We start from the raw sequence: 26185 nt of genomic DNA, 5'->3' as shown, positions 1-26185 counted from the left end.
GCTTTGGGATAGAGAATTAAATGAGACGTTGCTTGCAAAGGGTTCGACTCAGTGGCCCTTGCCTGTTTCTACTGTCCTAAAATTAAATATCTGCTTCTGCTCAAACTATGAGACAGAAAGGTAGTGAGGGGCAAGGGAAGAAAAGAGAACAGACAGATGACCCCCTGCTACACTTATCCCCCATGACTGCTCCGTGGCCCCAGAATACCACCCCCTTTCCTTTTGGCTCCCGTACCTGACCCTTGGCCAGGCCCTCGAAGCCGTCATGCACAACCAGAACTCGGTTGCCCTGGATGAGGCCAATTCTCACGGTGGAGCGGACGGCAGCATTCATGCCTGCTGCCGGGGCCCCCACATTCATCACGGCCACTGTGTGCAAGCCCGTCTGTGGAGAAGCAAGCAGAGAGAAAGCAGGGGAAAAGGGGGGACAGGTCAGAAAGGAAGCTGAACTAAGTCCCTTGTGGTCCTTGAGTCAGGACATCTGCCTGACAATACACACCCCTCTCTCAGGGAACTCTTGAATAGCTTGCTCCCTCATTCAATGGAAGCAAAATTCCGTATCACAAATCAGTCAATAAAGCTGCTGTCCCTGACCCCAGATATCCTATATAATAAAAGCCTAATATGCTAGGTATCCGGTCGTCCGGTCAACCAATCAAAGCATAATATGCTAATGATATGCTAAGACCACTCAACCGCTCGCTATGACGTGCACTGACCACCAGGGGGCAGATGCTCCGACTGGTAGGTTAGCTTGCTACTGGGGTCTGGCTGATCAGGACTGAGCGAGAAGGGCCGGTCATGCCCTGGAGCCCTTCCGCAGCCCCTCCCCGGCTGGCCGACCTCGCGGGCCTCTAGTCATTATATAATGAATAAGACCTTCCACGCCGAAACCGGTTTGGCTCAGTGGATAGAGCGTCGGCCTGCGTACTGAAGGGTCCCAGGTTCGATTCCGGTCAAGGACATGTACCTGGGTTGCGGGCACATCCCCAGTAGGAGATGTGCAGGAGGCAGCTGATCCATGTTTCTCTCTCATCGATGTTTCTAACTCTCTATCTCTCTCCCTTCCTCTCTGTAAGAAATCAATAAAATATATTTTTAAAAAAATTATTAAAAAAAAAAAAAAGACCTTCCAGAGCAGCATTTTCCAAAGTGAGATCCTCAGACCACTTGCTTCAGAATCCATCTAGGGAGCTCATTAAACCTACCTCTTCCTGGGCCCTGCCCCAAATCTAAATCCCATCTGGAGGAATGACCCAGGAATCTGCATCAGCACCAGGGACTCTGATCTACATAAATATAGAGAAACACTACTCCAATGGAAGAGGTGGCTTAAACGCACTTAGGTGTGACTATTCCCAGATTTGCCCAGAGAAAACAACACCTAAGCCCTCTTTCCTGTTCCTTGCGTGCTATCACGTCAGCCCTGAATTGGACACGGGTCTTGGTCAGAGATACCCAGGGCATGCTAAGAACACAGGGCTGGTACCTGGGCGTGGCTAACAGAAAACTATCTTTGTAGGGTCAGGGACTCGGCACTGAAGGTGATAGTGGGGCAAAGAAACTGGCCCTTGGTATCAGAGTCTTGACGCATTTCTCAGTCAGAGGACTCACAGATGAGGAGAATAAACACATATGAATGGTTACATAGTCTGAGGTACTAGGAACTGGGAGAAGCACTTCATAGAGGGAGACTGGGGGCACGCCAGGGTGAAGTAGGGTGAATAACTTGCCAGTACCTTAGACACTGGGGGTCTGACATGAGCCAGAAGCTTGTACACCTCCCAGTTGTTCATGAAGCTCCTGTAAAAAGTAGTGAGAGGTGTCTTCCATCCATTCCCCAAGCCAGCAGCCAATGGGATCTGGTCTGAAGTTTTGCTCCCAATGTGAAACACCACAGGGCAAATCTCAAAGGACATAAGTGGGGCAGCAGCAGGGACTGGGCAGGGTCTGCAAAGGGGGCACTAATTCATCAAACCCTCCCGAGCACTCTTCTCCCCAGGCTCAGCACAGAGACTGCCCCTTGCCTAGAATCCAGCCAGGCTCCACAGAGAGAAATACAGATTATAAAAGGCCACTCTCAGGGAGGGCATCCTTGGGATGAACTGAGCCTCATGGTTACTTCACAACTAATTCTCTTGGGGAAGAAAGTTTGCGGAGACAATAGGAAGAGGAAGAGGCAGAGGCTCATATTTTAGGTCAGAAGCTCTGTGACTTTTGGCTTCATTTGGCATCTCACTGCTGTAGCTAGTGAGCTTCCGGTCGTTTCCTCACCGGCCTCTCAGCTTCAGGGCTTCATCAAACTTCTTCTCGCTCATGGCCTTGGTCACGTCTTTGGTCTGAGGGAGGAGCACAGCAACAATCACGGCTCCAGGGCAGGTCTTGCACAGCTGGAGGCCCATCCCACAGGGAGACTCTGCCCATCTCTGGCGTGTGACTAGGTCTTGTCCACCCTGCACCCCACCTTTCCTCAAACTTTCACAGGAGAAGTATTTTTGTTTTTCCCTTAATTTTCTGAGTAATGAGCAGCAATAGAAGAAAGCTGATCCAACGCTTTAATTATTAGAAGATGGGCAGAGTAGAGCAGTGCTCACATATAAAACAGCACCTTCCTCCACCACACACTCAGGGCCCAGCCTCCCAGTAGCCCCTGAACCAGTGAGTGCATGAAGAAGCCCCTGCAGATGACCCAGATGGGGAGAAAGGCTGACCCCGGCCATGTGCTCCCCCACCACTGACTTCTGCTCTGGGAGCCAATGCTTTAGCTCTAAGGCTTTTAGAGATCCAGTTCCGAGCAAGGCTGGAGCCTGTCTGGGCTGTAGGTCACTGGAACCCTGAGGGCCAGCCCTGAGCATTCATGCCAGACACGTTAGCTCTCAGCCACGATGTTTGCTCTGTGGTATCAGTGATTCCTCTATAAGGGCCACACCATTTCCTGAGCACGCAAGTTTCCAGGCACTGCATCAAACCCTTCACATAGCTTCTCTCCAATCCTTACACCAGCCCTCCAGGTGGGTATTAGTACCTCATGTTGGTTCAGAGAGCATGTCCAGGGTAAAATCAGAGGAAGATATAAGCTACCTAGCCAGACCTTAATAATATCCCCTGCTTTTAATAAAGTTTGGAGAGCCCTAGCTGGTTTGGCTCAGTAGATAGGGCATCAGCCTGTGGATCCCAGGTTCGATTCCGGTCAAGGGCACATGCCAGCGTTGTGGCCTCAATCCCAAGTAGGGGGCGTGCAGGAGGCAGCCGATCAATGATTCTCTCATCATTGATGTTTCTATCCCTCTTTTCCTCTCCCTTCCTCTCTGAAATCAATAAAAATATATTTTAAAAAATAAAGTTTGGAGAGCCTGGTTGGTGTTGCTCAGTGGTTGAGTACTGACCCATGAACCAGGAGGTCACAGTTCAATTCCTGGTTAGGGCACATGCATGAGTTGCAGGCTCAAAGCACAGTAGGGACATGCAGCAGGCAGCCGATTGATGTTTCTCTCATCAATGTTTCTAGCTTCTCTCTCCCTTCCTCTCTCTCTAAAATTAATAAAAACATATTTTAAATAAATAAATAAAGTTTGGAGAGATATTGCATTTCTCTTCTAATAGACATGATGAAGGGGTTTGAGGTTGGATGTCATGAGATAATGGGTCTCCTTACTAGGCAAGATGTAGAGTCTGCCATTCTTTAGGAACATGTCACAGATGGGGAAACTGAGGCTGGGTTGGAGAGGTTACGGCCGCTATGCAAAGCCCATGGCGTCCTTTCCCCAGACATCTCTTACTCTGCCGTGCTGCCTTCCTTCTGCTCCTGCCCCCAGCAGCCTTGGAGTTGGTCTCCTTCCCCATAAGCTCCAGCTCAGAGACGGGTTTGGAGCATTAGGAAGGGGCACTGGAGTCAGTACTTACCACCTGGACACACTCCATGAGAGGCAGGCGCACAGCCTGGTTACCGGAGAGGCTCACCACACAGGCTGGGGTGTCTGGGGACCCCTCCAGTAGTGCCATCACTGCTTCCACACCCATCCTGCTGCCCTGTAGGAGCCCAAGGAACAAAGTCTGGTGCAGGCCTCCCTATCTTGGCCAGGCCTGGGGAACCAGGGCACTTGCGCCCTTTCCATCTCACAGGGTGGAGTTCCACATTTAAAGACTGTAGCCAGGAACTTCCTGGGCTTTACCTCCCTACCCAGATTGCACCTAAAGCTTCATGACTCTTCATCCTCTTGCCATCAGAACCCCAAGGATACTATCTGATTCCAGAGAAACAGGTCCCACTATAGTGGTCAAGGGGATCGATGAGGCTTAATAATATTCCTTTCTTATTGATAAAACAAGGAAGGATATTGCCTCTCTCTTCCAATGAAAGTAGGATAAGAGGGTTCAAACTGAGTGTCTGAGGTTAGATTAGATCTTAACAACCGCACTGATGCTCGTAGCTCTAAGATAGGAGACTTCACCATTGGGGAGCATATAGTTTCCCATCATTTTTTGCAACAGAAGAGAACTCCCAAGTGTAAGGGAATGGGTCCAGCCACTGCAGAGGCTGGTGGCGGGACAGCGTGACCAGTGGTGTGAGGCCCTGTGCTGGTGAGGTCCAGTCCTGCAGGGGAAGGACAGCAAGCTGAGGGTTCTAAGGCAGGAGGGCCACCAAGCCCCAGGACTTACCAGGATGCGGTCAAAGGCTGACGGTGTCCCACCCCGCTGCACATGCCCCAAGACGGTGACCCGGGTGTCGTATCCCAGACGCTTTACCACCAGCTGAAGAGACCAAGAGAGGAACAGAGAAAGGGATATACAGAGTCAAAGAAAGAAGAGATGTAGATAAAGCATGGACAGCTTATCTTCTTATCTTATAATGATTCCTGGTGGGAGGAAACCAGGGGGCAGGAACCCTGGGAGAGATGTGCAGAAGGATTAAGGAGAGACTCAGAAATCGTTAGGGAATGGGCCCGGGGTGGGTAAGGTGTTCGAGACATCTCTGACTTCATGCATACTAACGTTCTTGACGTCTTCTGAGGTGATTGGTTTCCCATGCTTGTCAATCGCACCCTCAGCCACAATGATGATGTTCAGACGAGAACCACGGGTCCTAGTCTGGTCAAGCACAAAGAGGGAAATGGTGGGTGAAACCGATGGAGGGGAAACGGAACATCAGTGAAACAGGGTGAGGAATTTTATTTTTTAAGGGCAAAGAAATAGTGCCAGTACCTCGCTGAGCCGGCGACAAAGGTGCTCCTCCCAGTCATCATCTGGTGGACATTCAGGAATAAAAACCCAGTCGGCGCCACAGGAGAGAGAGGTGACAAGGGCGAGGTATCTGAGATGAGAACCAGAGGCATCACGCTAGGAGCTACGCTCCACAGATAGCCTCCCCTGTACCCAACAGGTTCGCCAGTCCCCATAGTTGGTGAAAGTACTGAGGATCCCCAGTTTCATTCTTGGGGTGAGGGTAACCCTTAAGACAGCTTCTCAATAGATTCTGCCTCTGCAGGGCACTTTCTATTCATGCTCACCTCCCACAGTGGCTTCCATCTCAGAGCACTGCCTGTTCTTTCACACTGCGTGTGCCTGTGCACGTGCACACATGTACACTCATGCACGTGTAGGTATGCATGGGAGTTGCAGTGGGGACAGGGAAAGGGGCGCGTGTGCACCTCCAGGTCTGTACCACTGGAGGCCTCTCTGGACTCCACAGGGAGAAGGAAAGGGCTAGTGCTGGGTCCATGGAATAAACGAGTCAAGATGGGGATCTTACCCACAGTGCCGGCCCATCACCTCTAGCACAAACGTTCTCTGGTGGCTGCAAGAGATAGACACTTACACTGTCCAAGTGTCCCTGTGGTCAAGATCAGCTGTACCCACTTTTAGACCAAGTAACCCCTCTGGAAGATGTATTTATGCTGCTAGGCCTTCCAGCAGGTTTCCTGAGAGAACAGGAAGACCTACGGGAAACACTTTAGCCTCAGGGTGTCCTTCCTAGGCCTAAGAGAACACAGCAGTAAAAGGTGTCAGTACTTCCCAGTGGATAGAGTGTCGGCATGCAGACTAAAGGGTCTCGGGTTCAATTCTGGCCAAGGCACATGCCCGGGTTGCGAGCTCGATCCCCTGCAGTAGAGGACGTGCAGGAGGCAGCCAACCAATGATTCTCTCTCATCATTGATGTTTCTATCTCTCTATCTCTCTCCCTTCCTCTCTGAAATCAATAATATATATAATTTTTTTTTTTTTAAAAAGGTGTCAGTACTAAGGCTCTGTTCCAGAAAGGATGGGGCTCAGGAAAAGAAGGAGAGAAAGGGAACAGAAGGGAAGAAGAGAGGACTTGACTAACCTGGAATCCTGTAGGAATCCCCTGGGATGAACTGTTGCCCTTCGCCCTCCCATTCTCCCACACTGCCTCGAAGCCCCCTAACCACTGAGCGGTGGTGGTAACGGCCTCTACAATCTCTATGATGTGGTTGGAAAGGGCGACTCAGGTTTTGGGCTCCCTGGATTCACCTCAGTCTAGACACTAATTATGTGGGAGACTCAAGAGGTATAAAGACTTCAGAGCTACATGTTTGGACAGTGGGCTAGACAGAGGCAGGAGGCAAATCTTGCAGCATTTCAAGAGCAGTGCAATTTCAATGCTCTAGGGATAATTCCTAGTTAAAAATGTGTTCTAGCCTCAGGAAACTAGTCATTATAGTCACCATAGCTCAAACACTCCATCTTCTCTAGCTCGGAGCTCTTAGCCGGTCCCAGCTGCCATCCTCCTACATTGCCCACCCCCAGCCCCTTACCTCTGAGCAGTAGTAGTGATGGCATCTACAATCTCGATGATCCGGTGCAGGGCAGAGTCAGTGCCAATGGTCATATCGGTGCCGCAAAAGTCATTGTCAATTGATCCAACCAGACCCACGATGTTCAGGTAGCTAGACTTCTTTGCTTCCTCAGCTGTGATCTTACCTGACAATGGAAAGCAAACCAGGAGCCCTGGGTGAGGTGCCCGGCATGCCAAAGAGCAGATGACCAGAGAGAGAGGGAACTGGAGCTAGTGGGAATTGTAAGCTACGGCAGGAAAAGGAGGGCAAAGACGGCCCATTTTGTCTAGGTAAGGACTTTCTCCAAGGGAAGGGAAGGGGTGTGTGTGCGCACCACAAACAATACCGATGAGAACAATGTCTCACCCTCTTTCTGGAGGTCACTCAACAAGCCACTCCACTCAGAACGGAAGGTGTCAGCTCCAGTGAGGCTGCCATCACCCCCAATGACACACAGATTGGTGATCCCACGCTTCACCAGGTTGTGGGCAGCTCGGAGTCGTCCCTCTCGTTCCCGAAAGTCCTTGCACCGGGCACTGCCAATCACTGTGCCTCCCTTTGGGGAAGAGGGAGAAGTCAGCTCACCAGATGACACAGCCAAATTTGGGCTTAACATGCTTAGATTCCCCTGTTCCAACTCTGTGATGGGCTGACATAACCATGTGGTCCCTGGGAGTTTCCTGACATCTTTAAGAGTCATTTGTTTCTTTGAAAGGGAAGGGCAACAACGCTGGCTGGGATGTCACAGCATCATTCCTACTTTCTGCTACACCTCTTTTGGAAGGCTGCTAAGGTCAACCCATTTGTTTGAAGGCCTTGTTATCAACATGATTTTCCTCAAAGAGAATACATAGATGTCTGCTGGCTTTTGAAATAATCTCCACCCTTTGGAAATTCTCCCTACTGGCCTGACATTAAGGATTGCATCATCTCAATGTGCCTGGTAGTATTCTCCTCTCTCCACCACACTGGGAGTTCTAATTGTAACCTGGCACTGTCAGTCTTTTTGCTTCGCTCTGTGGGATCTATGGTGCTAGTGGAAAGAGCTGCAATACCCAGGTATTCACAGGAAAAATAGCTTTGGATATAGAAAACCTTAAATTTCCAGGGGTTTAGAGATACCCCAAGAGGTAAACACACTTAGTTTCAAAAATCATATAAGCTCCTGATATCCAGAACTTTGGGGCACTGATGGAGACTTCTGGCTCATTCCCAGACCACGTTATGGCAGGCACCATCACTCGCCTAGAACCGTCACTACGCCCTGCACGTTAAATTTCTTTCCATGGTGTGGTAAAGGATTGAGGCAAAGGATGGAGATATAAATATAATTTGTAAATTTTTCAGTAAATCAGAAAATGAGTATATAGCAACTTAAAGAATGACTTAAAGGCAAAGGGTTATGGATATGATCGGGGTATTTTTAGTTTTTTGTTTGTTTGGTTGGTTGACTTTAACTCTGAAAGGCTCTCTGGGTTCCTCCCTCCCTTGAATGGTCTGGTTTCAGGCCACCTCATCCCATCACATGAGGACTAGCATATTTCAGCCTTACTTCTGGCTCTGGCTCCAGTCCTCTGGTAAGGTTATTTTCAGGGCCAGACCTTCCCCGTGACCCCAGAGCAGGTCTTGCTTACATGCCAGGTCCCCAAGTATTGCCTATGACCTTTATATACAGAGCAAACTGTCCTATGAGCACATCCCCACTCTCTATCCCACTTTAGGAAACCAGGGTGATACTTTCAAATGCAAAGAGTAAAGGGCAAGCACAGCCCCTACCTTGTCACGGAGTCCCTTCCCATCACACCACATGGCAGGGAACTGGGGAAACCATGAGCCCAAAGCAGCATGGGGTGAAACAAGGACAAAACATGGGACAAACGTCTTCTAGAACATACCAGCTGAAGCATCATCGAAACGCTCTCCCAGGTGGCTTCCCTGATGTTCTCGCCACCATCCACCAGGCCTTGATAACCCTGTGGGGCACATTAGACCCATTCAGTCTCTGCTCGGCTTCCCCCTAAACTCCCAGGATCAAGACAGGAACCTGGGAAGAGGTTCTCAGAGAATGAAGTCACCTGCTCCCATTACAGATTCCTGGATACCTGTGAGACCAACATAGTCCAACTTTGTCAATACCCTCTTCTAGTTTCTCCCATTTTTTATGTCCTTCCCAATACTTAATCTTAATTCCTCTTGTTCTTGGCTCATCCCATTTCCTCTAATCCACTTCCCAGGGGAACTAGATAACAGATGGTTTTGGTAACAGTGGAGGAAAAGAAAAGGGGATGTTGGAGGGAGGGAGAGGAATATGACTTGAAAAGACAAGAAGCTATTACATTTAAGAGAAGACAGCTAGACCTTACCTAAAGAAGAGTGACAAAGAACAAGAGGAAATGAAAGGAAGGGAAACAAAGAGGAATTAGAACCTCAGAAAGTTGGGCAAACTACAGAAATCTAGTGAGACTCTTTCCTCCTACAGCTCTATCTCTGGATATACTCAATTTGCTGTGAAATGCTAACTCATTTCAGCTTCTCTCTCTGTTTTGGAGGGAGGTGGAGGGAAGACAGGTACTTCTTCCTTTAAACTGAACAGGCATCGCTTCTCGGCCTTTTGGCTAAGATCAAGTGTAAACTGAACAGGCAACACGAGGACCCGATCCACAGATCCCTGGGTCCTACCATCATTACTGAGGCTGACAGTGGGGAGGGAGCCAAGACAAATCAGACACAGCAATGTAACTGGGAGGTAAGGAAAGAGAAAGCGGGGAGAGGAAAGGAGCAGGTTAAGCATATAGCAAAAAAAGAAATGGAGAACACAGTAGAGAACCAACCTCATGGACAAAGAAGACACGGGCACCAGTAAAGATACCAACTCGGACCACAGCCCTGACAGCAGCATTCATTCCTGCAAGGAGAAAAGAAAGAAGTGAGAAAGAGGTTACTCCTAAGAAAAGCAGCCCTGGAATCCAAGATAGGAGACAGTTCTTTTCCCTATTTTATTGTATTTTATTTTGTTTTATATATTTTATTGATTTCAGAGAGGAAGGGAGAGGGAGAGAGAGATAGAAACATCAATAATGAGAAAGAATCACTAGAGATAAAGTGCTTGGTAATGGTCCTCAAGACCTGTGAAGAATTATAATATGGTGACAATATGGGTTCCTATGAAGGAGATTTGTACAAAGTGCAGTGGGAACAAGGAGAAGGAGCATTTCAGCTGCTAGGAGGAAGTCTGGGAAGGCTGTATAGAAAAGACCATTTGTGCTGAGACCTAAAGGATAATTTTCCATTTAACCTTTTTGTCAGGTAGACAATTTGTGGGGAAATGTTCCAGGCAGGGAGAATAACACAAATAAAGGCGAGTTTCAATGAATAACCTTAGGTAATTCAGTATTATAAAGAATAAAATATAAAATAGGAAGTGGTGAGCGATGAAGCTGCACAGGTGGGCAGGCACCTATAAGCTATACGAGAAAGTGGCCTTCATTCTGTAGGCCAGTGTTTGACTAAGGATCCATGGGTAATGCTTTTGCGGGCATGGCACTTCTTTTGGGACAAGGTCCACAGCTTTCATTTGATTCTTAAAAGGATCTGTGACCAAAAAATAAAGTTACAGACTATGGAGAATGATTGAAGCACCGTGACAGTAGAGGGACACGATGAGATAGACATATCAGAAGATGGCTTTGGCAATGTGAAGGACAGACTGGAAAAGAAATCACTAGGATTAGATGGCCATCAGATAGCCTAGACAAAAAAAATGATGAGGTTCTAGACTGCGAGAGTGACATTTGTTGCAAAACAGAGATACTGGACAGGAGACACTCAGGAAATGGAAGCAATAGGACCTATATCTAATCAGCAATGTGATTAGATTTCCAAGTTTTGTGGAAGATGAGGAAATGCCCATGACTGACTTTCACAAAGGGTAAATTGTCGTGCAGTTAACTGAGCTGAGGCAGGTTTTGATTTGGGAAGATGGGGTGGGGATGACACTCATATTTTGAGTTGAGTTCCTGTGGGACAGCATGTGAACTTGGAAGAGACTGTCTCAAGAGAATATGAAGAATTTGAAGGGAAAAGGGCAAGGAAAGAAACCCTGAGGAAAAGCAACATTGAAGGAATGGGCAGGGGATGAGGAATCCATGAAGGAAACTCCAAGGAGCAACCAGAAAGACAAAAGGAGACCAGGGCTTAGCAATGTCTTCGAAGACATGGATAGTTTTAAGACGTGGGAACAGTGTCGAATGCTTCTGATAATTAAAATAACAACCGCAAGGTTGGGCATGCCAACAAGAGGTCATTGGTGAGCCCTGATATCAAAGCTTATTTATGACATCACTGAGGCAAAGCCCCGTGAAGGCTAGAGGTCTGAGTTAACAACCTCAAATTGAAGGAATCAAAACTGAAAAGTCTGTGAAGAGAGGGGGCTTCTCAGAAGCTTTAAGAAAAGCCTGTGTGTGCCCGGCCGGTGTGGCTCAGTGGTTGAGCGTTGATCTATGAACGAGGAGGTCAGGGTTTGATTACCCGTCAGGGCACATGCGGGGGTTGTGGGCTCAATCCCCAGTAGGGGTGTGCAGGAGGCAGCCAATTAATGATTCTCTCTCTACAGTGATGTTTCTTTTCTTTTTTTTTTTTTTAATATATTTTATTGATTTTTTACAGAGAGGAAGGGAGAGGAATAGAGAGTTAGAAACATCGATGAGAGAGAAACATCGATCAGCTGCCTCCTGCACACTCCCCACTGGGGATGTGCCTGCAACCAAGGTACATGCCCTTGACCGGAATCGAACCCGGGACCCTTCAGTCTGCAGGCCAATGCTCTATCCACTGAGCCAAACCGGTGCTGGCTACAGTGATGTTTCTATCTCTCTCTCCCTCTCCCTTCCTCTCTGAAATCAATAAAAATATATTTAAAAATAAATAAATAAGTAAAAGGTTTTAAGTGTAAAGGAAACAACAGATGGTGGGTACAAAATATCCAAGTCCATTGAGCAGAAGAAAAATCCCACAAGAAAAGAAGATTCTTTCTCTTCTCTCCTCCCTCTGCCTTCTTCTTACCTCAACCCTACCAACTTCTAGAGATCATCTTTCCTGCTTCTAAATGGGATAGCTGAGTGTTTTCTTAGAAATCAAGGTTTAGGACCCTCTTTGTGTCCCTGGACCTGTGTCTCAAACTCCTAGTTCCCTAGAAATCACAGACCAGGATGTATAGATAGTTTATACCAGAGAGTCCCAGTAATTCTTTGGACTCTGCTATCCAAACTCATTGGCCTAGTCTGGCCCCAGGTCAGTTCTGGCCAGGCTCCCCTTGGCTGTTCCATGCTGTCCTAAATAGCTCTCTATGAGCAGCTGTCTGACCTATTAGAAGCAAGATGAAGGATAAGATTGCAGGCAGCATCCAGGGGGTATTCTGGGTACAGCTAGGAGGGGCTCGGGAGAACTTCAGAAGCATGCAACTTTTTAGAGTCTCCAATTACAGCCTGCTGGAAAGAGGCTTTGGGAAGAAGAACTATGAGTGATGGTTCTCTACAAGATAGAAATAAAACTAATATATGACTTGATCCCTATCTTTTTTAAAGTGGAAACTAAAATGTTTCTTTCTACCTTAACTGAACTTTGAATAAGAGAAAAATTATTTCACTCCAAATAAGAGGACTAAATGTCTGTTAGATGTGAATTACTCTTTCTGATGAATATGTCACTGAAAATTATAACTCCTAGAATAGCAATCAGAGAGATAATAGGATCCCTGCTCTTGTAAACATGTAAAAATAGAATGAACATGCATTTAAATGAACTGCCTGGCCCTGGCTGGTTGCTCAGTGGTTAGAGCATTGGCCCACAGGCTGAAGGATCTTGGGTTCAATTCCCAGTCAAGGGCATGTACCTCGGTTGCAGGTTCAATCCCCAGCCCTGGGCGGGACACAAGCAGGAGGCAACCAATTGATGTGTCTCTCTTACTTCATGTTTCTCTCTCTCTCTTCTCTCTCTCTCTTCCTCCCCTTCCTGCCCCTTCCTTCCACTTTCTCTAGAAATAAATGAAAAAAATATCCTTATTCCTCAGGTGAGGATTAAAAAATATAATAATAATAATAATAAAATAAATTAATTAAATGGATTGCCGGTCCGAAGACAGAGGGCTAGAGCAGATGACTGAGGTCCTTTCTGACAGAACATGCCGATTTCCTAAGGCCAACTGTGGCATGGTTTAGAGGGGCAGGGCTGGGAAGAGAATTAGGATTTGGTATCTAATCAGCCCAACTTTTGAGCTCAGGATGTCTCCTCACTCCTGGCCACTCTTCTACTTTAAGAGGTTACTAGCTTTGCTAAGGCTCAGGGAATGACAGAGCTATGACTTCCATGGGTTTTACAGAGCCCAACCTCACTTTCCCATGTGACCCTAGCCTCCAGGGGAAACACACTTCTGTGCTCTCTCCCTGAGAGAATAGGCCCCGTTAAACTTATCCCTGGGCAGGCCGCCTCTGAATCTGAGCTACTCCTTCAGTTGGGACCTCTCAGCTCTACTGTGACTTTTCTGCTTTGCTTCCTCGCCTTCCTAGAATTTTCCTCTACCACTCTCGGTGCCTACTGCTATGCACCTGTGATGTTACTAGTATGTGGACTCGCAGTGAGGTATCTCCTTGGGTACACTGATTCTGTCATAGAATCCCATGGGCCTTGTCCTCCGTGGGCCTTCCGGAAATCAGCCTGTCAACAGCCCCTGCCTTCACCGAAGATGACCCTTCCCTTCACACAGGTTTAACACAGGGGATGGTCATCTCTAGAACAGGAGGGTCTCTCTGCTCAGGAGCAGATGCCGAAAGGGCTCTGTTGCTCTTAGACCCACGTTAAATCCTAAGCCTTTTTTCCCCTCTTACTGCTTTCCCTTTCCAGAGAGATCTTCTTTTTCATAATGTCACAACTCTGTGTGACTCACTTGGGACTTTTACCAGGTCCTCATTTCCTATAGTCTGACCCATTCCACAGGCCATCCTACCCAAGTTTTAGGATCAACACTCAAAGTTTATGTTGAAGAGCTCAGTACTGGCATAGGATTCTTTCCAGGAGAGAAGAGTGAAGCGGCAGGAGCCAGGTCAACAGTCTCTACAGCCTCAACTTGGGCTCTGCATTCTAATCTCCCCACTATTCCTAAACTCGGGCTTCTGTGCCCCCCTTCCTCAGCTTCCTCATTCTAGTATTCTCCTATTCATAATATATATATCCAACTATAATTAAATAAATGTTAGTTTTAAAAGATGCTTACAGTCTAGCATACTAATAAGAAGGACCATTGCGCAAAGACAATGTGTGATTTCTTCATTAATGTAGCCTTAGTGCTTAGCATCCTGCTTGGCACACGGCAGATGCTCAATTATTCACTTTATTTAATTAGTAATACATTTATTGAGTACTTACTATGTACCAGGCACTGTTCTAAGCACTTTAGCTGAATGAAGACTTCAGTTTCTTGAAATCTATCAACTCGGTGAAGTTTTCCCTGGTTAATCCTATCTTTTCATTGTATAAGCGGAGTCTACTGGGTTAAGCCCACTTGATAATTCCTACTTATGTGTCCTACATAGGCGTTCTAGTAATGTGTGACATCTTTTCTCATTAAACTGTAAGTTCCCAAGGGAAAGCACCTTCTTTACAACATATGAGACAGGGCTCTATACAAAGTGCGTGCTTACCACAAAGTCTCGGAAAGCCTAGGGAGAGTAGCGCAGAGGAAGGGGACACTAGCTAAAATCTCGTTCTTTCTCTTTCTCATCACAGTCTCCGTGTCCTGGTGTCCCTTTCAAAGAGATTCTGCCTCTCTTCAACGTGTTAAGTTAGAATATACAAGATCATCAAAGGAGGGGAAAAAGTAAAATAAATCACACATTCCCTATCTCCCACTTCATTTTCCATATTCCTGATTTTTCTTATACGTAACTCAGCAATGCGTTCCCTCTGGCTTTCTGCCCACTGCCCACCCCCACCATGGATCTGCACTGAATAACTGCTGCTGTTCTGTGTGTTCAAGGGCTAAAGGAATGGAAGGGGAGGAAGGCCAGAGAAAACAGAGAATGGAGCAGAACTCTGCCTCGTAGAAGGACATGCGCTGTAAGAGTGAGGTGCCTGACCCTGGTCAGTGCAGGAATTCTGTAGACATCAGAGTTAATCCTGAAGCTCTAGCTGGAGCCCACCAAATACCAATTCTGGGTCTCCTCCTTTTCCCAACATTCCCTCGGTACTTGAAGTGAATCTATTTACTGCCTCCTCAATCGCTTTATATCATCAGTCCCTTTCTTTCCAATGTTCTTTGAGACAACACCAGTCTTTTAGGTACCAAAGGACCAAATGGACCACATCTTCAGAGGAATTTGGAAAGAAGTTTTATGAAGATTTAGGTAAATAAAAGTAGAGAAAATAAAATCCAAAGCAGTCAAGGGATTTTTAGGAAAACCCAAGATTCCAGTGTGAATCTGTAACAGGAGGATAGTTCATTCTACAGGCTAAGGGGAGTCAAGAAGCTCAAGGGGGCCCATCAGCCATGTTTTTGTCTCTAACCAAGCAGGGCCCTCCTCCTTACCTTGGGCATCTCCACCAGAGGTTAACACGGCGATGGCTTTGCCGACCCCCAGGGTTCTGGCTGCATGATGCTCTTCATGGGTCATGATCCAGTCTAGAATGCAAACAGAGATCAGTTAAGACACAGCTGGACCAAGGTGCTATGAGCTCTGGAAGTGGCTGTTAGACTGGACAGAGCCACTTCAGTCAGGCTCTCTCACTAAACGGAGTCTGGGCTTTGCAGCCTGAGAGCTTGAACTTCTTCCAAAAGAGAGGCACACACCCCCAGAGTGACAAGCTGAAATGTCACAGTCATCAAGCCCGAGACCACAAAAGTCCTGGCTGATCCTGCCAATTGGAGCCTATTTGTAGAATAAGCAAAGGTCAAGGAGAAGAGCAATTGACTGGGCAGAAATGAAAAAGGAAGGAGAAAGTTAAGTTAGCCTTAGGGATCCTTCCTTTTAATGAAGGGAAGGGCTGTTGCAGAGCATAGGAATCAGATGAGACCCAGCAAAGTGAAAGCAGAAAAACGAAGATAGGTTGGATTGTGGTTAAGATTAGGGCTGGGTGTTATGGAATTGGGCTAAGTGGAAACTGGACTTTAAGGTTTAAAGGTGCATTAGAGCTTGGGCATGTTAACAGTGTCAGGCTAAGGAATGGTTAGGGACTTACTTTTTATTATTATTTTTTAAATATTTATTTATTAAATTTTTTGGGGTGACATGGGTCAACATGAACATACACGTTTCAGGTGAGGGTTTCTATGCTACAAGATCTGTATATTGCACCATGTGCCCACCACCCAAAGTCAAATCTTCTCCCGTCATCATATAGTTAGGGGCTTTCTATGGTTTTTCCAATCCCTCTCAGGCTCTTCACCTCCTGAACATCTCTTGATCCTTTGTCTTCAGCCCTTGCCTCTCACACTACATACAGGAGAAGGAGAAGAATAACACAAAATCACTGTCACACATACTCAGATATGTGCACACAACATGTGAGCACCTTCATATTTTTGTCTTTGGGGCTTATCTCTCTCAAAGGAACACATAAGACATACTTTTGTGTCCATAAAATGCCAATGGAATCATCATTCTCCCAGTTATCCAGGCTCAAATCTTATATTTTAAAATTTATTTCCTCCTTACTCTCAGAATCAAAAGTTACCAAATCCTATTTTCTCCCTTCCTCTTTTTCTTTTTCTTTTTTTTTTTTTATTTTGGTTAATCCCCATCTGAGGATATTTTTCCATTGATTTTTAGAGAGAGTGGAAGAGGGAGGGAAAGTCAGAGAGAAACATTGATGTGAGAGAAACACATCGACTGGTTGCCTCCTGCACGAACCCTGACCAGGGCCTGGGCCGGGGGGTGGGGGGGTGGGGGTGGGGGGTGGGACGACACCTGCAACCAAGATATGTGCCCTTGACCAGAATCTACTGAGCCAAACCGGCTAGGGCTATTCTCCCTTCTTATTATCACTCCTGTCTCTTCTATCCTCACTGCCTCTTCCCATCTGAATTGCCTACCACAATAGCTGGTCTCCCTCTCCTTGTGTTTCCCTTGTCCACTCTATTAGAGACACAAAATAAACCTCCATGGAAGGTGATAGGCCTCTGAGGCCTCAGTGGAGAGAAGAATCACTCACATGAACAGTGGGTGATGACCTTTAAGCACAAATCATGTTTCTGCTGTGCATCTGGGAAAATAGGGTAACTGCCGATAAAGACATAGGTCACATAAACACAGATCCACACACTTGCCAATAAAATGCATGCAATGAGACTCATGAAGACATACATTCACACAGAGTGTTTTTAAGAGACACAGATTCACAGACATACTTCATATGATCAGTGCTGACAGATAAGTCCAGACTTCTTGGGTTGGCATTCAAAACTTCCAAGATCTAGCCCTTGCCTAGAGCTTGAACCTTTGCTCCCACGAATTGTTTCATCATCACCTGAATAATGCTTTGCTCCTTCCCACTTCTGTGCCTGGACACACTGCATTCCTTTTCCAGAAGGCTATGCAGTTCCTTATTGATCTGTGGGCCTTTTCCACAGGTCAATATCCTGCTCCATCATGTAAGACCCATCTTAGTTGCACCCCTATCAAACCTATTTAGCCTTCACTGATGACCATAGGTCAAGGAAGGCTCCTTTTTGGACCTCCTCTAAGTAATATATTGTCTGGACCTGGATCATCCATGTAGCACTTAATTACAACTTTCTGTAGTATTCTAATTGCACATTATTTATTGAAAAGAAGGTTAGACTAGATCAGGGGTCAGACGCAAATTACAACCCATAGGCCAAATCCAGCCCTTCTCATTTTAAAACGGTTGAAAAAACAATTTCATGACATGTGAAAATTATATGAAATTGTAATTTCAGTGTCCATACCACTCTCATTCTTTCATGTATCATCTATGACTGCTTTTGTGCTACAACAAGAGAATATTAGTAGATCATTGCAACAGAGACCAGATGCCCTGCATAGTCTAAAATATTTACCATCTGTCTTTTTACTGAAAAAGTTTACAGCCCCCTGAACTAGATGATTACTAAAGTCATTTTCCCTGACTAGACTGAAAACTCACCCAGGGAGGGTTCTTGTCCATTTCTTAAAACTCTCCCACAGCCTGCCAAGGTCTAGCGAAGTCTATGCACGTAACAGGAGTTCAACAAATACTTGTTGAAAGCATTAATGAACTGACAAACAACACAAAATGCACACAAATATATGAAAAATTTTAAATATGTTCAGATACAGATATAGCTTCATATTATCTGTACTTCTAACACACACAGCTACAAAAAGGACCAAAGAAACCAAATGCTAAAAGAAATATAAACACGTGGATGGAGACTACCTCCTATTTAACATTCACATCCAAATGTCTACTGTTCTCAAAAAAGGAAAGACTAAGTGGCTGGTGCAATTAGGAAAGTAAAAATTTGGAAAGAAAAGACCAAAACACCTGAAGGCTTCAGTGAGGGAGAGAATTCACCATAGCAAGGAGGTTAGTAGTGCTGATCACACAAAAAAAAACTGCTCAGATTCTTCTGCATGTCTAAGTTATACAGGCACAGGACACAGAAATGCACGCAGATTCAAATATAAGCATCCTTTATAGATCCACAGTGACACACACGTAAAAATAAAGAAATATTAAAACCTAAACATAAAATCACGTGTGTAGAGAAGCAGGAGGGAGGGAATAGGAGTCAGCATCGTAGGTGCACTGATTTGAATTGGGTGAGTGCCAGGATAGGAGCCTACCAGCCAAGAGCAACAAGGTCCGAGCACCTTGCACCCATCCCTGATTCCCAGGGAACGGGCTGTGCGTGGGAGCCGAGGGACGGGAGCCCAGGGGCTTAGGGTTCTTCATGACTGCTCTACCCATCCCCCCTCTGGCTTCGGATGCCACACCACCTCTTCTTCCCCTGCAGCTCCTTTCCGTTCTCCCCGCCGCCTCCTCCCAGAACGGGCATTTCCACGTCGCTCTCAGCTTTCCCCCTCGCCTGTTACCCAAGGGCCCCTCTTGCCTTTTTGTTCTAGCTCTTCTCGGACGCGGCTTGCTTGCACACTGTCCTTGGAGAAGGGGGGAGGGGAGCTTGGCGAACAAGGGGAGGAGCCAGGTGGAGGCACCAGGGAGGGGAAGGAGGAGAGGCTTCCCAACCTCCACTGGCAGAGGCCGGCCAAGAGGCTCCGCCTCCTCCTGCTCGCCTCTCTCCTCCTCCTCCCTCTCCCGCTATGAACGCGGCTCAGATGTGACAAGGGCTTTAGTTTCTTCACTCTCCAGAGAGTTCTCGGGCCCCCACATCGCTCTCGGGAGCCATCAGCTCCTGTAGGCAGTAGGAATCAGAAATTATTTAGGGGCTTCCCTTGCTGTCAGCAGAGACAACTTTTCTCCTAGCCCGGACTCTCCGAGACTTACTGCATTCTAGCATCCTCGGCAACTAACAGTCACCCCTCCCTCTGGCCCTATCTACGGCCTCCCACCTCTCTCTGAGCGAACACTAACTGGAAGGCTGTGTGCCAGGTTTTAGGTGCTGAGAGATGAAAAGATAAATGAAACAGAGTCCCAGCCCTCGAGGAACATTCAACACTGGTATTTACTAAAGAGGGACCTCAAACAGTCCCTTTACATGTGCGTTACCTTTCTCAGAGAAATACAGGAAAGTCAGCTACGGATAGGAGTACCAAGAGACAAGACCCCTGCCGGGATAACCCTGTCCCGAGTCTGCAGTAGAAGAGGGTGCAGGACTCTGGCGGCGAAGCCAGCATATCCTTTGGGCTACAAAGCAAAGCGGATCCCCCTGGGAACATTGGTCAAGTACTCCCAGAGCAAGCGGTGCATCTTTCACTCAGATCCCCTTTACTCCTTCCTCTGCTCCACCCACGTCTTTGCTTCGGTGCCTCTCCTCAGTCGTCTCTTTTCTTGCGGTTTCTACAGCCCAGTCTAGCTTACTTTTGTTTCTGCCCCTACACCCTCTGGCCACAAATGATAGGAATGCAAGTCATTAGGAGATAAAACCATTGGCGACACAAAATTAACTTTTGTGCTGCAAATGTTACCATCAAAAAATTAAAAAGACAACTTATTAGAAGGAGAGTAAAACTTTGCATAGCATATATCTGATAAGGGACTGATGGACATCCAGAATATATAAGTAACTCTTGCAACTCAATAATAAAGAGTTAATAACCCGCACTAGCTGGTTTGGCTCAGTGGATAGAGTGTCCCAGGTTCTATTCCCATTAAGGGCACCTGTCCGGTTGCTGGCTGAGTCTCCAGTGGGGGGCGTGCAGGAGGCAGCTGATCAATAATTCTCTCTCATCACTGATGTTTCTCTCTCTCTCTCTTCTGCTCTGAAATCAATAAAGTATTTTTTTAAAAAGGTAATAACCCAGTTTAAAAATGGGTAAAAGATCTGAACACATACCTCATCAGAGAAGACATAGAGATGTCAAATAAACATATGAAACGATGCTTACCATCATTTGGGAACTGCAAATTAAATTGGTGAGATACTACCACCTGTTAGAATGGGTAAAAAACAAAAACCCTGACAATACCAAATACTGACAAGAATGTGGAGGCAATTCTCATTCTTTGTTGGTAAAAATGCAAAATGGTCAGGTCACTTTAAAAGACAGTTTGGCAGTTTCTTACAAAGCTAAAGTAGTCTAACCACATGATCCAGTGATTACCCAAATGAGTTGAAAAGTACATTCACACAAAAACATGAACATGAATGTTTATAGCAGCTTTATTCTTAATTGCAAAAAACTGTAAGCAACCAAAATGTCCCCTAAAAGGTGAGTGGATACACAAACTGTGGTGCATCTGTACAATGAAATATTCAGCAATAAAAAGAGAAAATACAGAAAATCTAGCTAGGAATGGGAATACCAAGAGGCAAGACCTCCCCACCTTGATATGACCCCTTGAGCCAAGAAAAGAATGGAAGAAACTTAAATACATATTGCTTAGTAAAAAGAGCCAGTCTGAAAAGGGTATATACTGTATGATTCCAACTACATTACATTGTGGAAAAGGCAAAACTATACAGAGAGTAAAAAGCTTAGTAGTTGCCATGGGCTTGGAGTACAGAGGGAAGGATAAATAGGTCCAGCACAGGGGATTTTTAGAGCAGTGAAGTTAATCTGTATGATGTTATAATGATGATTACACTACATCAGGGGTCCTCATGCGGGCCACATGCAAATACAAATATTGTATTTGTTCCCGTTTTGTTTTTTTACTTCAAAATAAGATATGTGCAGTGTGCATAGGAATTTGTTCATAGTTTTTTTTTGAACCATAGTCCGGCCCTCCAACGGTCTGAGGGACAGTGAACTGGCCCCCTGTTTAAAAAGTTTGAGGACCCCTGCACTACATCATGACTGTCAAACTTACAGAACTGTACAATACATAGAGTAAACTTTAATGTAAACTATGGGCTTTAGTCGATAATAGTGTATCGATATTGGTTCATCAATTGTAACAAATGTACCACACTAGTGCAAGATGTTAATCATAGGGGAGACTGAACAGAGGAGAGAGGATATATGGAAACTGTACAATCTGCTGAATTTTCTGTGAGCCTAAAATTGCTCTAACAAATAAAATTATTAATCTAAAAAGTATATTCTGTTCATTGAATATAAAAAAGTTGTGATATTAAAAACAAACAAAAAAATGGGCAAGGGTTTGAATAGACATTTCTCTAAAGAGGAGATACAAATAACCAATGAACACATGGAAAAGTTCTCAACATCACTAATTGTTAGGGAAATGCAAATCAAAACCACAATGAGATTCCCTTTTACACCTATTAGGATGGCTATTAAACAGAAAAAAATAAAAAGGAGCCCTATCCTGTTTGACGCAGTGGATACAGTGTCAGCCTAAGGACGAAGGGTCCTGGGTTTGATTCTGGTCAAGGGAACATACCTCAGTTGCAGGCTCCTTCCTGGCCCAGGCCCTGGTCAGGGCTCATGCAGGAGGCAACCAATTGATGTGCTTCTCTCACATAGACATTCTCTCTGTCTTTCCCTCTCTCTTCTACTCTCTCTAAAAATCAATGGAAAAATATTGTTGGACGAGGATTTTTTTTTTTTTTTTTTAAGGAGCGCATTGACCTGTGAACCAGGAGGTGATGGTTTGATTCCTGGTCAGAGCATATGCCCAGGTTGTGGGCTCCATCCCCAGTGTGGGGCATGCATTAATGATTCTCTCTCATCATTGATGTTTCTATCTCTTGCCCTCTCCCTTCCTCTCTCTGAAATTTATTTTTAAAAATATATTTTAAAAAAAGGAAAACAAATGTTGAAGAGCATGTGGAGAAATTAAAATCTTTGTAGATTAGCCAATATGGAAAACAAGTTGGCAGTTTCTCAAAATGTTAAACATGGAGGATGCTCATTAGCAATTTTATTCATAATATGCAAAAAAAAATGGGAGCAGCCCACATGTCCATCAACTGATGAGTGGATAAATAAAATGTGTCATAGCTATACAATAGAATGTTACTTGGCAATTAAAAGAATGAAGTACTAATACATGCTACAACATAGATGAGCCTTGAAAACATTATGCTAAGTGGAAGAAGCCAGTCACAAAAAACCACATATATAATTCCATTGATATGAAATGTCCAGAATAGGCAAACCTATAGAGATAGAAAGTAGATTCACAATTATATTACGCAGGGCTGCAGGGAAACAAGGAGTAACTGCCAATGAGTAAAGGATTTTTTTTTTGATAATGAAAATGTCCTAAATTTAGAGTGACTGCACAATTCTATGAATATACTAGTAGTAAAAAAATTAAATTGTATACTTTAATTTTAATGAAGTTGTACTTATCAATTATTTTATGTTGTATTTTATGTCATTTAGGTTTCCTCCTATGTTATCTTCTAGAAGCTTTGTAGTTCTGCATTTTACATGAAGTCTAGCACTTGTTTTGAGTTAGTTTTTGTGAAGGGTGGAGTTCTATATATGGATTCATTTATTTTTGTGCACATGTCCAATTGTTCCAACACCATTTGTTGGAAAGACTATCTTTGCTCCATTGTATTGTCTTGGCTCCTTTGTCAAAGAATAGTTGCCTATATTTCTGTAGATCTGTGGCTGGCTCTCTATTCTGTTCCACTGCTCTATTTATTCATTCTTTCACCAGTACTACACTGTTTTGACTACTGTAGCTCAATAGTAAATCTTGAAGTTGGATAGTATCAGGTCTACAACTTAGTTTTCCTTCAATATTGTCTTGGCTCTTCCATATAAGCTTTAGAATTAGTTCGTTGATATCCATAAAATTACTTTCTGGGATTTTGACTGGGATTGCATTGAATCTGTAGATCAAGTTGAGAAGAACTGACTTCTAGACAATATTGAGTCTTCCTATCTGTGAACATGGAATTTATTTATGTATTTCTGTATTTACTAGAGGCCTGGTGCATGAAATTTGTACACGGGTAGGGCCCCTAGGCCTGGCTGGTGATAGGGCCGATTTGTGGGGTGACTGGCGGGGTGATGATCAGAGGCAGAGCTGGCATCCGCCTTGGCTGGCCTGGCACTGCTAGCTCGCCGGCCCCCACCACTGCTGCCAGTCAGGGCCTGCGGGCTGGGGGCAGCTCCTGTGTTGAGCATCTGCCCCCTGGTGGTCAGTGTGCATCATAGAGACTGGTCATTCTGCTGGTCGTTCCTCTGTTCGGTCGATTTGCATGTTAGAGTTTTATTATATAGGATGTATTTATGTGTTTATTTTATTTCATTCATCAGTTTTGTAGTTTTCTTCATGAAGATCTTATATATGTTGTTAAATTTATGCCCAATTATTTCACTTTTGGGCTGCTAATAAAATGGTATTTGTGTTTTTAGTTTATAATTCTACATGTTCATTTTTGATATATAGGAAAGCAATTGACTTTTACATATTAACCTATCATGCAAACTTCTACAGATTTTCTACTTAGATGATCATATCATCTGTGAGAAAAAAACAGTTTTATGTCTTCCTTCTCAATCTGTACACTTTTTATTTCATTTTATTGCATTATTGAATTAGCAAGGACTTCCAATAAAATGTGGAAAAGGAGCGATGAGAGGGAACATCTTTGCTCTGTACCTGATCTTAGTGGAAAAGCTTCGTTTTTCACTAGTATGATGTTAGCTGTAGGTTTTTTGTAATCTAGCAAGTTGAGACAGTTCCCCTATATTTCTAGTTTACTGAGTATTTGTTATGATTTCGTGTTGAATTTGTTAAATGACTTTTCTGCATATATTGATATGATCAAGTGATTTTTCTATTTTGCTTTGTTTACATGATGGATTATATAAATTGATTTTTGAATGTTTGCATTCCTGAGATAAATCCCCTTGGTCATCACAAATAATTCTTTTTATACTTTTTTGGATTTGATTTGCTAATATTTTAAGGATTTTTGTGTTTATGTTAAGAGATGTTGATATATAGTTTTCTTTTCTTGTGATGTCTTTGGTTTTAGTATGATAGTAATGCTGGCCTCATAGACTGTCTTCCTCATGAGAATGTAAGCTCCATGAGGACAGTCCTTGGGCCTAGTTATGAAACCATTGTCTGCACTGGAGAGTCATCTTTAGCTCTAACTGGGAAGGGATGACTCCTGGAGACAGCAGCCTCCACCAGCCACTAATATCTAAGTTACTGACAAAGAACACTGGATTAAGACAATGGTTCTCAGTTCCAGTCCAGTAGATTAAGCATCACCTGAATACTTGTCAGAAAAGCAAATCTTGGGCCTACCTGGGACCTACTGAATCAGAAACTCTGGGGGCGGGTGCAGCAGTGGGGGTAGCAAGCCCTGCAGGTGATTCAGATACACAATAAGATTTGAGAACCACTGTTCCAGGTTGTGGAGGTCCAAGAACACCATCACGTCGATAATCTACATGTCTCAAAGGCCTAGATGGCTCCTAAGGAGTCATTTCCACCAATTAGTATCAATTCTTGAGAAAGTTAGCTCAGAGAAGAGATCACAGTTAATAAGACGATCCCTACTGCAGGTCAAAGGCACTACTTCAAGTTTTGATTAGGGCAGAGGTAAATAAACTCTTTAGCTGAGGTATGCAGCCTCCAGCTTAGAACAGATAATCTTTTTCTTTCCTTAAAGAAGTAAACTTTTGGGGATATCAGAGCAGAGAAGATAAATAATCATTTTGTAAGACAATCCTGGGAGTCTTCTTCAGACCTGCTAACACCTCATCAAGACTAATGTGGAAGGCTTAGCTGTTTAGTAAGCATATGGGCCAAGGAATATACCTTTATGCTCTTAAATACATTTTCCTGGGTTAATTGAGAGGTAGTTTAATAGAGGATTGCCCAGAGTACAGTGGTCCAAGAGGAAATATAAGATCATCGATGAAAGATAAGTGTTCCACAGTTCTAACTGGTATGCTTGCAGATTTGACTAGAAGAAAAGCATTATCCACTCAATTATCTTCCAAATTCAATTGACATTATAAGAGCCCTGGGAGTTTTAGCTTTAGGAAAACTCATGTTCTCTGGAGCTGGTTCTGGAAGTTTGGGGTCAGAAGCTCAAAGTTGAGATTAAGGTCATCTTGATAGAGACAGAACTCCACTGATTTTCCTTCACCAAAAATGCAGGCTCTTGGATCACTATAACATTGCATCTATATACGGGGAACTTGTGTACCTGCTTAGGAAGAACTTGGGCTATGGGGAGCAATCATCTCTACTTATCAGTTGCTCTCACAATATTAGGGTAAGTTTGCATCTCAGTCTGCATAAACCACCTACGTATGCGTACACTGTCACAGGAACAGAAGCTGGTGGGGCATGGGCAATGCTGATGACAGGTAGCCTGTATGAAATAAAGAATATGATAGTAAGGTCTTGTGCTTTGGGGAGAAGCTGTGGCACAGATGGCAGATGGGTGTAACTCTGCTATCTTGGCCTGACCCTCCATTTGCAGCCCAGAAAGTAGTCTTCTCAAGAGTCACAGGTTACCAACCAAGGCCTGTTGCTCATCAGTGAATAGGAGAGGTTTTTAAAAAAATTACTTATTTTTAATCCCCAGCCAAGGACATGCTTAGAGAGATGAGGGGAGGGAGAAGGAAGGGAAGAGAGAAAGATAAATATCCATTTGTTATTCCACTTATTTATGCATTCATTGGTTGCTCCTTGTATGAGCCCTGATGGGGGATCAAACCCACAATCTTGGCATATCGGGACAATGCTCTAACCAACTGAGCTACCCGGCCAGAGCAGGAGAGACTTTTGATAGCAGTTGGATCTGCTGGTCCAGAGCCTGGCCCATA

At 44.8% G+C, this 26185-nt stretch overlaps 1 protein-coding gene across 4 annotated transcripts in view; it reads right to left on the bottom strand.

The window, feature by feature from the left end:
- Window positions 1–26185, bottom strand: part of PFKM (phosphofructokinase, muscle) — a 41521-nt gene that overhangs the window by 6033 nt on the left and 9303 nt on the right. For 2 of the 4 annotated variants that reach the window (XM_014458192.2, XM_023756304.1), the window contains exons 2-14: window positions 15373–15465; window positions 9626–9699; window positions 8690–8767; window positions 7161–7350; window positions 6774–6939; window positions 5750–5794; window positions 5203–5311; window positions 4993–5088; window positions 4660–4752; window positions 3904–4029; window positions 2275–2339; window positions 1740–1803; window positions 236–385 (exon numbers count right to left, since the gene is read on the bottom strand). In XM_014458192.2, the coding sequence (XP_014313678.1) occupies window positions 236–385; window positions 1740–1803; window positions 2275–2339; window positions 3904–4029; window positions 4660–4752; window positions 4993–5088; window positions 5203–5311; window positions 5750–5794; window positions 6774–6939; window positions 7161–7350; window positions 8690–8767; window positions 9626–9699; window positions 15373–15457 (1341 nt within the window). In that variant the 5' untranslated portion in view covers window positions 15458–15465. Of the gene's footprint in view, window positions 1–235; window positions 386–1739; window positions 1804–2274; window positions 2340–3903; window positions 4030–4659; window positions 4753–4992; window positions 5089–5202; window positions 5312–5749; window positions 5795–6773; window positions 6940–7160; window positions 7351–8689; window positions 8768–9625; window positions 9700–15372; window positions 15466–16994; window positions 17018–18897; window positions 18990–26185 lie in introns of those variants that run through there. The other 2 variants (XM_006091484.3, XM_023756305.1) reach the window with 2 other exon arrangements.

Source organism: Myotis lucifugus, unplaced genomic scaffold (assembly GCF_000147115.1).
Source record: "Myotis lucifugus unplaced genomic scaffold, Myoluc2.0 scaffold_91, whole genome shotgun sequence".
Taxonomy (NCBI): domain Eukaryota; kingdom Metazoa; phylum Chordata; class Mammalia; order Chiroptera; family Vespertilionidae; genus Myotis; species Myotis lucifugus.
This window is presented reverse-complemented; position numbering and strand designations above follow the sequence as displayed.